This window comes from Perissodus microlepis, chromosome 17 (assembly GCF_051167445.1).
Source record: "Perissodus microlepis isolate ML-2025 ecotype Zambia chromosome 17, ASM5116744v1, whole genome shotgun sequence".
In the NCBI taxonomy this organism is placed as follows: domain Eukaryota; kingdom Metazoa; phylum Chordata; class Actinopteri; order Cichliformes; family Cichlidae; genus Perissodus; species Perissodus microlepis.
The window spans coordinates 14,772,814-14,790,517 of NC_140477.1; the positions used below are offsets into that span (position 1 = coordinate 14,772,814).

The 17,704-nt window shown below is 40.6% G+C and overlaps 1 protein-coding gene across 3 annotated transcripts in view; it reads right to left on the reverse strand.

Moving 5' to 3' along the window:
• sema3c (sema domain, immunoglobulin domain (Ig), short basic domain, secreted, (semaphorin) 3C) overlaps positions 1 to 12,646 on the reverse strand; it is a 47,585-nt gene extending 34,939 nt beyond the window's left edge. For 2 of the 3 annotated variants that reach the window (XM_084909858.1, XM_084909856.1), the window contains exons 1-2: positions 12,417 to 12,646; positions 8,130 to 8,305 (exon numbers count right to left, since the gene is read on the reverse strand). In XM_084909858.1, coding sequence (XP_084765984.1) covers positions 8,130 to 8,265 — 136 coding nt within the window. In that variant the 5' untranslated portion in view covers positions 8,266 to 8,305; positions 12,417 to 12,646. The remainder of the gene's footprint in view (positions 1 to 8,129; positions 8,306 to 12,416) is intronic. The other variant, XM_084909857.1, reaches the window with a different exon arrangement.
• Between the last annotated feature and the right edge of the window lie 5,058 nt (positions 12,647 to 17,704).

The following is a 17,704-nucleotide window of genomic DNA, read 5'->3' on the forward strand; positions in this document are numbered from 1 at the left end:
GAGCTCTTGGGTTCACTTCTGGATGGCTGCACTCACCTAACACTGTGCTGACCAACTCACACATACTGGGTCTGCAAAAGACTTTATCCCGGCAACTGCCAAGCCTCTTTAGAAATAAAAAATGGCTGGTGCTGGAACATTCAGCCATCCATTTTCCTTGGGGATTTACCCTCTGGTATACAGTAATGGCTGGTGGCATATAAATATGGCAGAAGGGAAGTTAAAGTGTCGATCTAGTACAAGAAGACCACCCAGGACATCTTGTGCTGGCTGACAGAGTCGTCCCGTTGTCTGTGTAACTGACATACTCCAAATTCCCAGGAAAGCTGCACTCAGCATGCGAACAGCACTCTCAGCCTTACTGTAATGCAACTGCTGGTCATGGACAAAAGCCCTGTTGGAATTATATCTGCTGTGTGTCATTAATTTCCTGATTGTTGTCTGTCATCAATTATCTACATCCAGACATTTTTAATGTGAATCACATGGCTGAACAGAGTGCGTGAGTTGAAATATATGCCTTCTCTCACGCTGGCGTCCAAAAGCAGACACCATATCTAAACATGACATACGAGATCGCAGTGTATTTTTCTCCCTTGGCTTTCTGCGTGTGTTTGTGTAGAGTGATGTCAACTGCTGGTGCGTGGTTGACCTGTTAAGGTGACAGCTAGTATTTCGAAGAGACGAAACTTGAGCTGATAAACTGTCCATCATCCGCCCTGCAAGCCAGCTAGCTTGCAATCCCAGTGCCTCAATTAGTATTTATGCAGCGTCCTCAGATGTCACCAACAGTCGATCCTTCACACAGAATCAACTCATGCAGTCGTCATGACTTTTAGCCTGTGACCTCTCACCTGCCCACATCAGGAGTCCTTAGTTACTTCTAGTGGACAGTAAATCTCTGTGCTTTTACTGTCAGGAAGGATCTTGTAGAGAGTCTCAGAGGGAGGGGAGGCCTGCAGGAGATATGGGTCAGAGGATTTTTAGAGCTGTTGTTTTTACAAGGCATATAGGAAAACCATCTTCAGACATCTTCAAGATTGAAATTATATTATACACCAGGGCATAAAAAGTCATCTGGTCCTTAGCAAGTTCTAAAATAATTTAAATACAACCAAGGAAGAAGAAGATCCGTAGTGATCTTAAAGAAGCAATTGCTGCTGCCTGTCCAGGTAGAAAAGTTTACTAGTCCATCTCTAAGCAGTTTGCAGCCCATCATTCTTCACAAGTAGAAAACATTCAAAATGGTTCACAGTCTTCCGAGAAGAGGAAGTCCCACTGAGGTCATCCCAACCTCAGTTTGTATAATGCTCAGAGAAACTGCAAGAAACCCAAGAGCTACATCTCAGACTCAACAGTTAGTATGTTAAAAGTTAACGTTCATGAAAGTACAGTTAGAAGATGACTGAACAATGATGATCTTTTTGGAATGGTTGCCAAGATAAAGCATCTTCTGTCTAAAAGTAACATAGCAGCACATCTTAGGTTGCAAAGCTGTATCTGAACAAACCACAAGATTTCTGGAACAACGTACTTTAACAGATGAGTCCAAAAAGGAGATATTTGGCAAGAATAGACAGAATCACATAAGGCAAAAAGTAAACACAGGATATCAGCGCAAACATCTCATACCAGCCATCAAGTACGGTGGTGAAGGAGTAATTATTTGGGCTTGTTAGAATACCAAAGTATTCTAGAGCCAAATGTGAGGTGATAAGTCCAACAGCTAAAACTGAGTCAAAACCAGGTCATGCAACAGGACAATGAACCTAAGTACAACACCCAATTCACTAGCTGGGCCCACGTCCTCATTTTAGGTTTGACAGCGTTTTAGTAGGTAAAAGTGAATGCTGTGACATGAATTGAGGTGCGGTTTGGGGAAGGCCTCGAAGGGGACTGGCGATGGCTCCAGCCGGAAGGACCGTGTTTGGAGGCGTGGTCCTGCTCCTGAAATTCTGATACATAATCTCCAATATACAACAGAATGGCCAAAAAAGAAAATCGTGTAGCAATGGACCAGTCAGTCCAGAACTCAGTCTGATTGAAATGCTGTGGCAGGATGTTAAGAAAGATGTGCATAAACGAATGCTCGCAAACCCTGCTTCTGTATGTTGGCTTAATTTTTGTGAAATAAATAATGACATGGTGCAATATGTCCTGTACTGTTGTTCATTTAAATTTGTGTGTATTTAAATAATTTTAGAACCGGATGAGTACTAAATGATTTGTTTTGATGCATAAACACTTATCAGAACAAATCATCGAGGGAATGAAGCAACTGGGTGGTTCTGTTGTGCTGACTTAAAAAAACGACTTGTTTAGGGGGGAAACAAGGCATGTGACTGCTTTTTATTTTGTTGCGGATTTCTGTCGCAAACATTATTTTGCATGTGCTTGAAGAAAATCCATGTCACAAAATATTTCCAGTAAAGTAAAAATAATGCATCTTAAACCTTATTTCAGAGACAGTAAATCTGTGCATATACACAGAAAAACTTGCATATGAATGTAGCCATTGTCCAATTCAGTAAGGCGAGCTTACACTATACTATAAACCAGAACAAGTGATGGAAGCAAACAAGCATAATCCTTTCATAAAATTGGATTACTTCTTTGTGTTAATGCCAATCTTTGACTAAAGAATTGTTCATAGACCTTGGCTCTCCTTAAAGAGACTCTGTCTCTGTTCGTATTGATGGCCATTGATTACCTTTCAACATGTTCCAGAGGGGCAATAATAAAACATTCAACAGGGTGTGCAAGGTCAGACTTGGAAACGGCTAAAAACAGGAGGAGGAAGGCAGAGAAAGGCCAGCTGACAGAGGAGCTGTCAAACATCTCACGGGCTGTCAGCCTCAAGCTGGAGCTCACCACATTCCCGAATAGCCCTGAAGAAAATGTCACTCAGGCAATTTCATAGAGGTCTAATGACACGCGTGTGGGTTTGTGTGAGAATGCATACATACACCCTTAAGAAATATGCCACACATATGCTGCTATTCATATATGCACCACTGACCTATAGCTATTTGTACCGTATCTCTCTGTGTGCTGACAGGCTCATGCTTTGGCCTGTCATGAATTCCTCGCAACAACAGAGCATCACTGATTTTTCTTCATTACGTTTACTCCTCAAAAAATGAAGACGCTAACGTGCAGGTGAAATGTGAAGCAGAGGCAGGAAAGCTGAGGCATGTTGGCGCGATGTCGCAGTCAAATACATCCTGTTCAGCTTCTGGCTACTTGTCAGTGTTGCCCTTTGAACGTTTGATCTTTTGTTGACCCCAAGAGAAAATGCATGCCGTTATTCAGTCCGTGTCTGGTGTCTGTGCTGCTGAATGATCATGATGCTCACTTAACAGGTAAAAATCTTATAAAAGGTTTATCAAGAGTGGTTAAATCTCAGACGAAAAAGGTTCATATTTAAAACATCACATGAGAGGTTAATGTACAGTAATATCATCTGGGACAAGCAAGAAAAAGCCTTGGTTTTGAGGTATAGCTAAAAAGCTTGGAGACTGTGTCTCATAGCTGCATGCGGTTCAGAAAGCTGGAAAAGCACATAGCTTTAACAATGACTCATTGAAAAGTTTGCTACTTAAATGCAATCAAGTCAAAGAATGCACAATCAGGCACTTAACATTAGCACACACTCACTCTGTTAGGTTTACTGACATGCACACGCTCACTCACACCATGTAAACATCCTCAACAGACAGCATGAACAGCACTATATCTGTATGAACAAATGGGGGGTGAGGGGATGCAATAATGAGCGTATCCGCTCGTCGACGCCTGCTTCCTGATCTCTGTGCCTGGTTCTGGTTCAGGCCGTGGCACGTGTGGCTCATACCAGTGCGATTTAACTGCAGACATCATTTTAATCAATCTCCCCTTTGTCTCAGCCAGGCTCTCAAACATGTGTGCACCAAAATCTACATTTAACACAAAAGCATATGGCCCATTCACTTTCAAATAAACATTGCTTCATGGCTTGACATTCCAAACGTATAGATTTGTAAGTTAACACTGTATTTAATATGGAAGTTTTCCAGAACAGCGGGAGACTGTTGATGAGGGTAAATGATCCCGATCGTAAACACAGACAGCTGCCCCATCTGCCTACCAGGGAGATAAATGAGCCAGAATGACATTTGGCACCAGTTAGGCCAACCTCTGATACAGTAGCAGAACAAGTAAGCGGCACATTACTGAATAGTAGCTTATTTTAAATAACACACCTTACAGTTTCAAAGTTTATACAGCATAATAATGTCTCCCACAAGTATGCAGGAACCTATTTACAGTGCCTGCCCAATATTTAAACCACGTTTTGAATCACAGGAGTATTTTAGTGTAGTAGTAGTATTTTGTGAGATACCCACAGCAAACCTATGCTGATTTTGTAGGCTCAACCACGCAGCAGCCTCAGGGGTTGAAAAATTAAGCGGACGTTGATGTGCCAAAAACAGTTGCTCTTGCGGCCACTTGAGGCTGACTCCAAAAGTGTATCATTCCCAGTAGACATCCATGCTAACGAGCCCAGATTTACAGCAGAAATTAACATGTTTTTAGGCTGTTACAGAACATCTCTGTAGCTTTATAGGCAATTTCCTCCATAAAACCATGTCTGGTGTCTGTGCTGCTGAATGATCATGATGCTCACTTAATGTATGGGGCATTAAAAATGTATTAAAGCTTAAAGATATGGCTAATGTTTGATCTTGCTCAGCATTCAGTTTTAGTAAATGAATGGATTTTAATTATAGGGTGGGAGTACCTCAGGTTTCGTGCCAAATATCCTTGGGCAAGGTACTAGCTCCAATTCCAAATTGCTCTCTAATGAATGTATCTGAATGTTAGACAGAAAGCAATTAAGCATAAAAAAGGTGCTTGAATGAACAAAGGTTGAGAATAGGTTGTTTGAGCGCTCTGGTAGAGTAGAAAAGCACTTTATATAAACTAGGCAGTTTTCACTTCTCACTGTCCAGGGTTAATGTGGTGAAGGTGCATATTTAACTTTGTGGCTTGTTGAAAGGGCACTTTTACCTCTCAGTATCAAGCATTACTGCAGCTGCGGCCTCAAGGCACTGAGGCTTGGCTTCTTGAAAAGGTCTAAGAACTTAATGTCATGGATTGGAAACGAAAATCAATTTTAACTTTGTTCCGATGAGACCAAATCTATAGTAACAACACTGCAGACATTGATCTGAAAGTTGGAGGATTTCTTTGTCTGAGAGTAATTAAGTTTCTCGTCGAAATCTGTAGTCTCTCAGCATTTCAGCCTGATTCTGAAACAGCACATGCATCAAACATAGCATAAAGCAGGCCAAAATAAATGTTGAGAGAACAATAGATACTTAAAGCAATTGAAGGAGAGTATAGCAATTATCTTTTATCACACTTGGTATCCCTAAATAGTTTTGCTATAAGCAAAGGAGGCCTCTGTTTATTATCCGCGGCACGGAATAGAAAAGCACCACTTGAGAGTTTATTATTTGGGTTAGCTGCATTTTTCACTGTTTATTATGCGTTTTTAATTGCGGTCTGGCTGCATTCGCTTGAAGAGTGCAAGAGCAAAAGGAGAGCGGGAGAGAGGAATGTTGGAGACAGCAACTTCTCTGCAGGACGTGAGGCTACACCGGGAGTCCCACGAACCTGCCTTACCCCCGGATTGGATTTCAGCAGTGACACGAGGAGGAAAAGGGATATTCAAGTGTTGTGAAATGATCTATGTGCAGTTTAGCCACTGGTTTATTTTTTTTGTTTAGTTTGCTCCAGCTCACAGTAATTAACTGGTCCTCACATCTGGGAGCAGAAGAACCCAGACTGAATGACTGACCTTTTAAACACCCAGCAGGTGCCAAACCACCTGTGCTGTCCTCCCCGCTGGGACACCAGTCTCCTATACATCTTCCATGACTCTTCATTTATCGATTCTGGCTGCTTTGGACTGAGCACATACTGCCTGACTTGTTCCTCCCCCGTGTTTTTGTAAAAAATGAGCCTCCACCTTGCTTCTCTGTAAGACCCTCCTTGCATCTGGTGTTCAGCCATGCCAAACTTTCTTCCAGTAACCAAGAGTTCAAAATGCTTTCTGAGTCAAAAACAAAGCTGTTTACTTTTGACTTGGTGTTACTGTTACTTGACTTACTCTTACTGACACTCTTACATGACTGCTTTTGACCAAAACCTTCCATGTTGTTATTCTTTGGATCAAAACCCTATTTTTAATGTATTACTGGCAAACACCTTGGTCCTGTGCACTCCCAGTGAACCTATATTAAGTGCATTGTCTCAGACAGGACTGCTCTTTGTAAAGTCCGTGTCATAACTGCTTAAGCACTTGAGTACTGCAGAGAATGTCCCCCACTTCCAGGCATATTTGTAAAGAGCAGCGATACACAGAGACTAAAGGTAAAAGTAGGACACTGGACACTTTTTAGCACAGCTTTTTCACATATTGTTGGGAGACTGCGACTGATCTACTCTGGTTCATATACGCTAACATAAATGACACACAGGGCATACTTGTGCCAGTGTAAGCAGGAAACAGATGGTTGCTTGCAAATAGAAAATACTACAGAGTAAGGATGGCAAAAGCAAAAAGAGTTTTTTTGCTTGGAACTAGGTAACACAAGGATGTAAGGCAGTTATAGCAGAGGAAAACATAGCTTGGAAGTTGTTACAGACAAAATATGGCAGCATATTAGAGGAGTACCCACAGAAAAATGGTAAAAAAAAATGCTATGTGAGCCCAGCTTTAATGACCCTTCGGGACTCGATTAGGCCATGAACATAGGTGTCCAATTGCAGCACATGTGAATATTATACAGATAAGCACTCATCAAAGACCAAGTCCTGAGCTGGTTTAGGAATTAATGTGCTTCAGATAGCGCGCTTGAACCTCTCCATTTATGGTCCTCCCTGTAGTGAAAAACTCTTTCACTAAGCAAAACAAATCTAATCTAATCCACACGTGGAAAGAGACTCAGTCATTCAAGGCAGACTGATTTTCAGCATGGCCACCTAAGACCTTTTTAGGTGGCTGTTTGGAAACAATAACGAGAAAAGAGTTGAATAAATAATGTGACCAAAGATACGAACGATAGCGATGTCAGCTTTTTTGCTGTCATTAGTTTGGCTTTTCTTAAAGATGGCTGTCACATTTAACAACTCAGAGGTTGCAGAGCAGAGACAGTCTGGACCTGGACCACAGACTGGTTCATTTATTTGGAATGAAGCAATAAGCAAAAGGAAAAAACATGAAACCATAAAAGGGAAAGAAATAGAGAAGAAGAAATGAGAATGAAAGAGGAGGAAATTGAACTTTGAAGAGTGTGTTTCTGGGCCAAAACAAGAAAAATCTAGAAAAAGGGAACAAAATAAAACTACACCTGCTTTAGACTTACACTGCGAGGCTTCAGTCACTATCTGAGTGCAGGAACCTTGCTGATGGACAGCCTCAGCTGCTCTGTGCTGCCTAATCCACATCAAGAGGTACTGAAAAGTGATCAAACGTATCCTTCGGCTCCTGCACACTATCCCTCTATTGCAAAAAGGTTACGGCACCACTCATAGCTCAGGGGTATGAGTGATCCACTATCCCTTCCATGGATACACGCAAACATGCAGACAGACACACGCACAAAAATCAAACCTCCCCATCCAACCAAAAGAGAATTCAAGAATCCCCAAAATAATCTATGTCCAGAGAAATAAATGAATAAAACAGGAGAATCAAAACCAGAGGCAGCAACAATGCCCACATGCCCACAGCACAGAGTGGTATGATTAAAGTTTAACTAGGAACAGATACAGGGTAGCTCTGACCGGCGGTGCCACCTCCTCCCTTTGGTAGACACACAGGAAGACAATGGATAGACAAGGACTGTCCACAGATGGAAATTTAAGGCCTGGGGCATATTGGATTATATAGAAGAAAAGGTTTCAAACTCTCATCCATCAAACAAGACTAAACAACTAAATAAATCTTCTAGCATAGTTGCTAAAGATCCCAGGTGAGTCCTATTCCACTCTGTTATAATGTACAGACTTAGCATCAGTTTAACTTCATTACACCAGAAGATAATCATTACAATTAAGTTGATGAGTATTTTTTTTCTTACCTTCAAAGGAAAGGAAGACTCTTGGCAGAGGCTGCGGGAGGCTGGAGACCCCGGTGCAGAGGAAAGAGAGAGCCAGGAGGGAAAACGCCATGGCTGACACCAGAGGTGGCCTGGCCAACCCCTCCGGCCTGCCCATAACTGCACCACTCAGGAACCAAAGCCAGTCACCACTGCTGCTGGAGAGAGGTTTTGGAGAGAAAATAGTGAATTCTGAGAACATGTTTCCTCATACTTCTTCAAGTTAATGGCATTCATGTGCCACCACAGGTATTGTAACAAAAATGGCTTATGTACCACAAACATACCTAAGATATGTCTCAAATGATGTCCTGGTTCAATATAGAGTTAGCATTTTTTTACATGCTATTTTAAGTAGGATTTACCAGGGCAATCATAGTGCATATTCAAATATAATCATTAGGAATAAAACACTTTTCACTGTGGTAACTGGGGGGAGGCTTCTGAAGAACATTGCAATTAGCCTTTGATGTAGCAAGTTAAAGGTTAGCAAGTTATCCACAAGGTCATATGCAATAAAGATTTACAAAACTATGTGCACTTTCGGCTAACTTTGTGGAAGTGGAAACCACCATGCAAGGACCAGGAAAATTCTTAAGAATTAATAAAAGAAGTATAATCAAAAAAATCCATAAAAATCCACAGAAAATATAAATCATTTGGCTTTTTTGCAACACATGGAAAAATTGTTGCTAGAAGGTTAGTAGAAAGTTAGTACTACTTAAGAAATTGACTGAAACCACTGGTGGACATGTTCATCAATACAGTAGCTGTGGATGACTGTTGCTCCAGTGGTAAAGCTAGTTGGTCAGTGCTGAAGAATCCTTGGACAAGATACTGAACCTTAAGTTGCCCCTGATGCATTAATTGGAGTACAAGTGTGTTTGTGAATGTTAGAAAGCACTTATGAATGTGTTGCATGATTATCTGTATGATTTTGGTGAATGGGAGTTTAGCAATGTTACCAAAATGTTGCTGGAGGTTTACAAGAGATTACAAACCTAATAGTCTTGTTTTAGCTCTGGTTTGGTATTCATTAATTCCTGACAGAAACATTTGGCTCATTAAACAGCAAACATACAAGTAGCTGAGGCCTTGAAATGATTTATAGCTTTTATCTGAGATTTGGTATGCATTATGGGTTTATGCACAACAGAGAGTTAGTTGATGGCTTATTTCAAGCAGTAAATTTCAAAATGGAACAGATTTGACGTATAGGTTACATAGCAGTGCAGCATCGAACTTTGTGACAACCAGTGAAGCCATTAAATTGAATTTAGTCAATTTAATGGCTCTTAATTTTCAGCTTAATGCAGTCCAATTACAGTGACTATATATGACATATGAAGACTGGCTAATTGGTACCACCCAGTCATGGGATCAAGATTTGAAATGTGTTTTTTTTTTAAATGATGACAACACCATACAGAATACAGCACACTGCTAGTTTCAACAGCTTATTCATCAGCTTCACTGATCTAGAAATGCTGAGTTACAGAGAGAAGCACTGAACAAACAACACTGAATAAAGAAAGAGATAAAAAAACAACAACATGTCAGTTAAATCCCATCATTGCTTTATCCTCGCAAATGTACGGCTCTTAAATATGGATGAGTGAAATCTGCACAAAAGAGCTGCTGGAGAAACTCTCGCCACAGCCTCTTCTCATTCCTTTTCCATAACGGGACAAGAGCAGCTCAATAATTGATAGAGGCAGGTACTGTACTGCCTGTGGGGCGCTAACTCCTGCAATGAAACACTCCGCTGCTGGAGAACGGCCGGGCTGTTTTTAACCACTCATTTGGCCGCACCACCACCTGTGCTGTGCAAAACCACATCGCACTAGACATAAAACAAAAATGACCCTTTCACATGCAAAAACAAAATAAAAATTTCACAGACTAAATCTCTGATGTCATGCCTTATGGATGTGCGATAAAAAATTGATGGTCAAGAGATAAGAAAGCTGCAAGTTCGCTATGAAAATTTCAGTTTGGGGGTGTGGTGTACAAATAGGTTAAAATATGCGTGTGAGGTGGAGTGCAGCATGACTGATATACAGCTTAAGTGGAATTCTGGTGTTCAGGTGCATAAGGATAACATATGGAGGACTGCTGGGGGATGAGATGTCTTTGGCTGCACTTGAGAGAAATAAGCCAGCACGGGGCATTACCAGACGGCCCCAGCTGCTGTAACTGCAGCCCTTCTCCTGCTGCATCATCCACACAGCCTCGCACATGCACGCACACCCTCCCCTTCAAGCTCAGGCATTCACACAACTTGCCCTGCTCTGGCTTCTGTCCCCAAAAGATCTGGTCCCTGAAAAAACTGGTCAGTTTGTACATAAAGCCTGATGTGCTCCAATTCTGAAATATTGCACAGTGAGATTTCCACCTTCGTCATAATACAATTACCTCTAAGACTTGGAGGATTTGCAAAAATCCTCCAAGTCTTAGAATATCAAGTATAAAATGAAACAGTTAATGCATCTTTGTGCTAAAAGCAGAACATTGGTAAAATTACTTAAGTCTAAAGACTCAAGATTTTGCAGCACCCTGTCTTTTTCATTTATAGCTTCTAGACTTCATTAGGTCAAATATCAAACTTGAATATTTTTCACAGCGTTCCAGCTTTAGGTAAGTTTTCCTTTAGGTATGACTTGAATGTTTGTAAGTATACAGATGGTGCAAAAATGGTGCAAAAATATTTTGTACCAAACCTTGTCCATGTGCCATCTTTCATAAAAAAAGCATACTACAGTTGATATTTTAGAAAGCAAGATCCTTGAAAATAAAATTTAGAGACAACCCTAATTTTTTAAGTACTACAGTACTACATTTTCCCATATTTTTAGGTGGACTGACCTTTTGAGCTGCCAAGCTTCCACACCTACCACTCCCTGCTCCCTTCAGAGAGTTGGTGATCTCCCCACGGAGAGGTTCTGGTATGGAAATGTTGGTCTCACAGCTGCTAAACTCATCCTCAAGGGAGTCTCATGTGCATACTGTGATATCCCCAAGAGGTTGTGTTCCGACACTTTGCTATGCCACACTAAATACATGAATGAGCTCACTCTCCCTCACACTCGTGGAGCACTGTAACGCTCCCCTCGATGAAAGGGTGTCACAGTAAAGGATGTTTTCCTATTTGTTGCCATGAACAAAAATAATAAATTCTGCAATTAATTTCTCTGAGCTCTTCGGCCGAGAAATTCCAGGCCATCAGTGTGCCAGGAAATCTCTGTAACACCAATTAAATGTCCTGTCACAAAGCAGGTCAGTGAAGTGAGCGAATAGTTATATTTCCAGTGAGGTGTAACGATAATTGTGTTTATTGTGCTCATTGCTTGGCTGGCAGCCTAATGAATTTTCCATCTTGCCATTTTGGAGGCTCAAAAACTAATATTGATGAAAGTGGAAAACTGCATGGATTATCGCTCCCATCTGCCCCTATTAATGCTTTAAACACATGAACCCAAATCAGCTATGAGACGAGTGGGGACGAGTCCTCCCGGTTGGAATCAATTTGGCATTTTGATCAATACAGGAAAAATTAAAATCACAATGATAAACAAGTTTTGTCCTAGCAGGACGGTGCGCGTTCATACCACACCCTGTCATTCGGTTGTCAGCAGCTCTATTACAGCCACACATTCCCCTGCACACATGACCAGCAGGCACAGCTAAAAGTGTATATTTCAACTCTTAAACTTCACACAAGCACATTGACTAAGATTAATCTTCTGATTTCGAACCCTGTGACTAACCACAACTTTTTTTTAAAGCTCTAAATAAAGAATCTATATAGTTATAGACAGATGCTGGTGGAGACTTAAACCAAAGATTTAAGCCTTTTTAGATGAACGAGGAAATAAAAAATGTTCATAAAGTCATGTTTTCCATTTTACTGGCTGCAGCGTAATAACCAGTCACAGTGTATTTAAAAGGAATTGTTCACCAAGCACATGAGTGGAAAATAAAGCATGACACAGAAGTCTGATGTAATACCACACATGATCTCAGAGAAGCACCAAGTCATCTGGCAGACTCTTCCACAGTCAGATTGAGTTTACTTGCAGCTTTGTTTTTTAACTAATTCTCACTGGTGGGACTCTGCACCTGTTAGCCTGCTGCCTACCAGCTCCTCTCTGCATCCACTGCGAGATCCACTCCACTGCATAAAAAGTACAGTGTGGTACAGGCAGTACAGGCAGGTAAACCTTCTACCTTTAGAAAAAGGAACACATCAGACCTTTGCCAGTGACTCACCTCTCAGGAGCTTCCTCCGATGCTGGTCCAAGTTTCGGAAGGCAGGATCGTATTTCTCGCCTGTTTCTAGTATCCTGTAATAACACCAAAGAAGAAAAATGCTGCTATTCCATCTAAGTGCTCAGAGAGCAGACTTGACTGAGAGAGCACAGGAGAGAGGAGAGGAGAGGAGAGAGGGAGGAGAACGAAAAGACAGAGAGAGCGGGTGTCCTATTACACACTCTTCACTGAAGTCCCCCCTCCTCCTCCTCCTCCTCTTCCTCCTCCCCACCCCTCCTTTCCACAATCGTCCTCCCTCTCTCCGTTAACTAGACAGCAAACAGATCACATGCGCAGCTTAAAACATCAGAGAGGCAGAGGACGTTTACCTCACCACAGTAAGAGGGTGAAGCCTGAAAAGGTCAGGCACACTCGCATCACAAACAGATCGCATTGCTTTTAATCTGTGGGTGATCCACTAGTTAGATTGCCTCCAGTGATACCAACGAAATCAGATGTTTTCTGCTCATTTCCACTTTTATGGGCCTTTTTTGTTTTCCACTGGGAAACAAACTATTTTAATTACTGGGTACTTGAAACTTTGCAAATCAAATAATCGTCAGATAAGGAGCATTTTCTCTCTGAAGATGGTTCAAATATGAACTACAGTCATGCTCACCACTATGCATGACATCACTAAAGTCAGGTGATGTCTGTGTAGTCAGCTGTTATGTTAAATATGACCCACATTGCCCAATAAGTATAGCAATAGTATTGATGATCTCTTTTAGCACTTGCCTGAAAGTGATGGGAACATATTGAGTTTGCAGATCATGAACAAAATTATGATCATGAACGAAAGAAACTGTGGGATTTTTAGAAAGATCTCAACATCAATAAAGATTTTACTTTGTTTTTACTAAATTTAAGGGGTTTTCATCTAAAATCTGGACATCAGGGGATCACCTATAAGCCAATATAAGTGCCATGCTTCAGAAGAGCATTGCCACCCTCTGAGCAAACTGACTATCTTGGATGAAAAAGAAAGAATATTACTTTGTTTTTTTCCATCAAAGTCTTTAAAAAGACAAAGAGCAGTATAAAAGTGATATTTTTCTCTTACCCTTGTTATTTATCCAGTACACAAATATGATTCACAACAGGCAGGAAAACAGAACCACTCTAAAGTGTGCAGACGACTCTTGTTATTGTTAGTCTAGCTCCAGGATAATGAGACCAGCAACGGCCTGTCATTGATTACTGTGTTAAATATCACGATCTTCAGTTAAACATATATGACAAGAGATATGATCACTGATTCTTAGAAAATATACTCATACACAAGATTAAATCATTAATGGAAAGATGTTAGGGGAATGTTCTCACATTTATAAATCTCTTAACTCCAAACTGAACTGAACAAACGGTGCAGCTGAGCATAAAAAAAATGTATGTTGAGTTTGAGGAAACTTTCCAAAATCCACATTGATAATTTTATTTTGAGTCTGTTTTATTCTCTTCCTTGGTTCCATGGTTTGGATACATATTTGTAAAGAACAAAAACAGATTCAATCAACTTGTTAAATGGTTAAAAGAAGCCACAGCTGAGCCCAGCGTCCCCGAGCACCAGACAGTCACAGCAGTAGGCTGGCTTTATTATATTTGATCACTCGCACTTTCACACTGAGCTCCAGTTTCCAGCCTTTCAGTCCCAAAGTGCAGAACAACAAGGTTTAAAAACAGCTTTGTTCCAGATTCTCCATTATTATTTATGAATTTTTATTTCTCACTATGTTGTGTGTGTTTGTGTTGAAAAAGTGCACGTCGGGATGGATGACTCATTTTACTGCAGACCAGATGTACCAGCGGGTGCAAATAAAGTAACCTGAACCTGAACTTGAATGTGTAGCGATTCTGATAAATTGAAAAAAAATCACTGTTAACACACAGTTACTTTAAATGAGTTCAGTGAGGAAAGCTTGGCCAGCATGGGAAGCTTATAAAGCTATATTGTGTAAGTAAACCCTGCCAAACCTGCTTCAACGTAATTATTTATTCCAATACAGATTTTGCAGCTTCAACTCAAGGCGTCAGGAAGACTTGGCCCAAAACCCGAGTGCTACAGTATGTAATATCAGGTACCACTCACAGCAAGCCTTTGATTTAACCTTGTTTCCACACTAAGCTGCAGAGAGATACCATGCAGTTTCGATTTTTGTAAAATTCATGTGAAAAGGTGTTTTTTTCCCTTCCCCCTTAGCTGGGTGTCACATGTCACTTCATTGCAGGTATATGAGGCAGGATGTTAAGGATTTTCCACTTTAACGCAGGGGTTTCATGGAAATATTTGAGCAGATTGCTAAAAATCAGAGCACAGGAAAGACAGAAAATAAAAGGTGGTGTGTGAGCCAGCTCTCTGATGAATACATCTGATGGTAAGAAAAAGTAAAACAGGGGGAGGAAAGAGAGGATCACTGGTGGCTCAGACAGGAGGAAATAATTACCCCTCTCCTTGACAATGGAGCCAGATTTACGCCTTTCCAATTAAAGTGTCAGGATGGCCCGCTAGAGGGGTGCAGGTTTTTCATTGGTGCATGAAGACTATATTGCAAGGTCCTCATAGGTGGAGAAGGAGAAGAATAGAAAGAGGTGGGTGAGAGCAAAATTGAGATGAGGCGTATCTTTTACGGTCCCCGTGACAGAGCCGCAGCAGTAAATTAACTTGATGAGAGTGGAGAGCCAAAGTGAGGGTGACAAATGGCAGACAGGTGTGCTGTCTGACATGACATATGATTATAGAGGACTTTGTCTTACAGTAAGTGATTGTAAAAGAGATGAATTTGGTCCAATGTTTTTATCTTTTATTCCCAAATATTATGATAAGTGTCTTGAGTCTGGCCACTTAGCGTCCAGTCAGAGTCTCTGTTACACAGACTGTATCTGACAAGCGCTGTGCTGTGTTTCTGTGCGTGAAATGGTCTTCTCACTTAATCTCTCGGCCATGCACACATGTGCCTTTGAAAAAAACCTGCCCCTCGTTAGCGGTGCAGATGTTATGCATTTGTCATGCTGATGTTAAAAGCACAGACCAAGGTTAGGGGAGGACCTCCTATGGTGTTCGCCTTATCACATGCACATTTAAACACTTGCCAACTCACATGGTCGGCACTAACACATTAATATACTGTCAGCACCAGTGTTATATTTGATTCTTTTAGCTTCTTCTTCTTTTTTTTCTTTTACAGTTTTGTATTCGATGCCTTTAAAAAACACAGTTAACTGAACACAGTAAAGCCCGCATATATTGAGCTATTTGTTTTTTTTATGTTACTATCAAATGTTTCAGATCTTCAGTAGATTTTAATATCACACAAAGATAATCGAAGTAAAAAGTAAAAATTCAGTTTTTAAATGATGATTTAATTCATTAAGGGGAAAAAAGCTATCCAAACCTATCTAGCCAAAATAAAGTAATTAGTATTCAATCATGTATTAACTGTGATTAATCAAATGTGTTGGAAAGCTGAATTTAGTTTGACTAGGCTGATTACTCCTACTACTACTCCAAGAGCCCATTGATGACTCATCCAGGAGGGGAAAAAAGAAACTAGAACAACATCTAAAGGACTGCAGGCCTCGCTTGTCTCATTTAAGGTCAGGGCTCATGATTCAGCAATAAGAAAGAGAGATCACAAAGACTTGTCTCGTATTTGACACAAAAACATCCTGATGATCCCAGAGACTACTGGGAAAATATTCTGTGGAAGGACGATTGCACGAGCAGCCATAGTTGATGGAAGCATGAATTCTACTCTCTACCATAAAATCCTGAAGGAGAATGTTTGGACATGGATTCGCCTCCTGAAGGTCAAGCAGAGTTGGGTTATGTAGCAGGACAATTATCCAAAATGGACCAGCAAGTCCACCTCCGAATGACTTAAAACACGAAGCTAAGCAAAGGTTTTTGACTGGCCTACACAAGGTCTCAGATTGAGATGCTTTAGCAGGCCCGTTATTCTCCAATGTAAAACTATTCTGCAAAAACAAGTAGACCGAAATTCTTCCAAAGCGATGTAAAAGGCTGAAAAAACAAAAACAAAAAACCAGTGTATATTTTTTGTGCCTTAACTTCTAAATTCTTAGGTTAATTTTAAGTTAATAATTACAGTTGGAATCACATTATATTTTATTGTTTGTATTTGCTTATGATTTCCTCCTGGATTGTTCTTTCATTCTGGTTCTGGGAAGCTGATTTAGAGAAGTTCATTACTAATCTAAAGTAAAAAGAAAAAATAAACACAAATTACACAAATTACAACTAACATAAAGTTCTAACTGTGAACATGGCAGATTTTCCTGCATGATAAAATTACCTTTAAGACATATCTGGGACATCTAAAGACCTACTTTTTCACAAACTTTATGAATATTCTAATTATTTCTATTTCAAAGCTGCTGGGCACAAGAACTCATCACACAAAAAGTCCTTTCTTAGTGCTGACAGTATCTCAGTGTCTATTCTGACATTTTGTCCAAAATTCTTCAAATGCTGTCTGAGAACTTGTAATGAAAGTTCCTATTAAACTTGCATTAGCACAGCAATACTGTGCACTGCTTTTGAACCTCCAACTGATCAGTTGGCCGTGCCACACGCATTTTTTTCTGCATAAGTCAAACCAGATTATTTTTCTCCATCAGGGCAGCTGCTCTGAGTTTACATATGTTCCTTCCATCTGTGGGGCTGTGGCATACTTACGGCCGACACTTCTGTGAAAGTGAGGAAAAACAAAAGGCAGAGATAATGGCACACTAATTAGCTGCTAAGCACCAAAGGGCAGATCTGATAAATGCTGAACAGGACTATGCAGAGTCCTTCACGTTCAACAGCTCACTTTGAGAGATTAATCGAGAAGTTTAGTCACCCCTGCAAAAAGAGATGAGGAATTCTGCCAGAGTCACGCTCTGTGTCAAAACATCTGGAGAGAAATCTCTCAGTGCCTCTTTCTCAGCATCTGAAGTCATCAACTGGAATACATGTATTACAGTACAGTGGTGTAAAGGGAGTCTCGAGTATGACTTTCTCTGTGAGAGGGTGATTTTAACAGAAAGATGTCCGCCGTGCATGAGCTCACATTGCAAATTAAACATAATATCCAGCACAGACTGACACAGAAAAGATGAAAACGGCGAGGACAGACAGAAACACTGGTGATGAGCTAAAGAAAGGAAACAATTAGTGAGCTCATTAAAGTGACTCATGTGTCCGCTGACTAATTATTATTTGTTCCGTCTGACCTTGAATCAGCCTG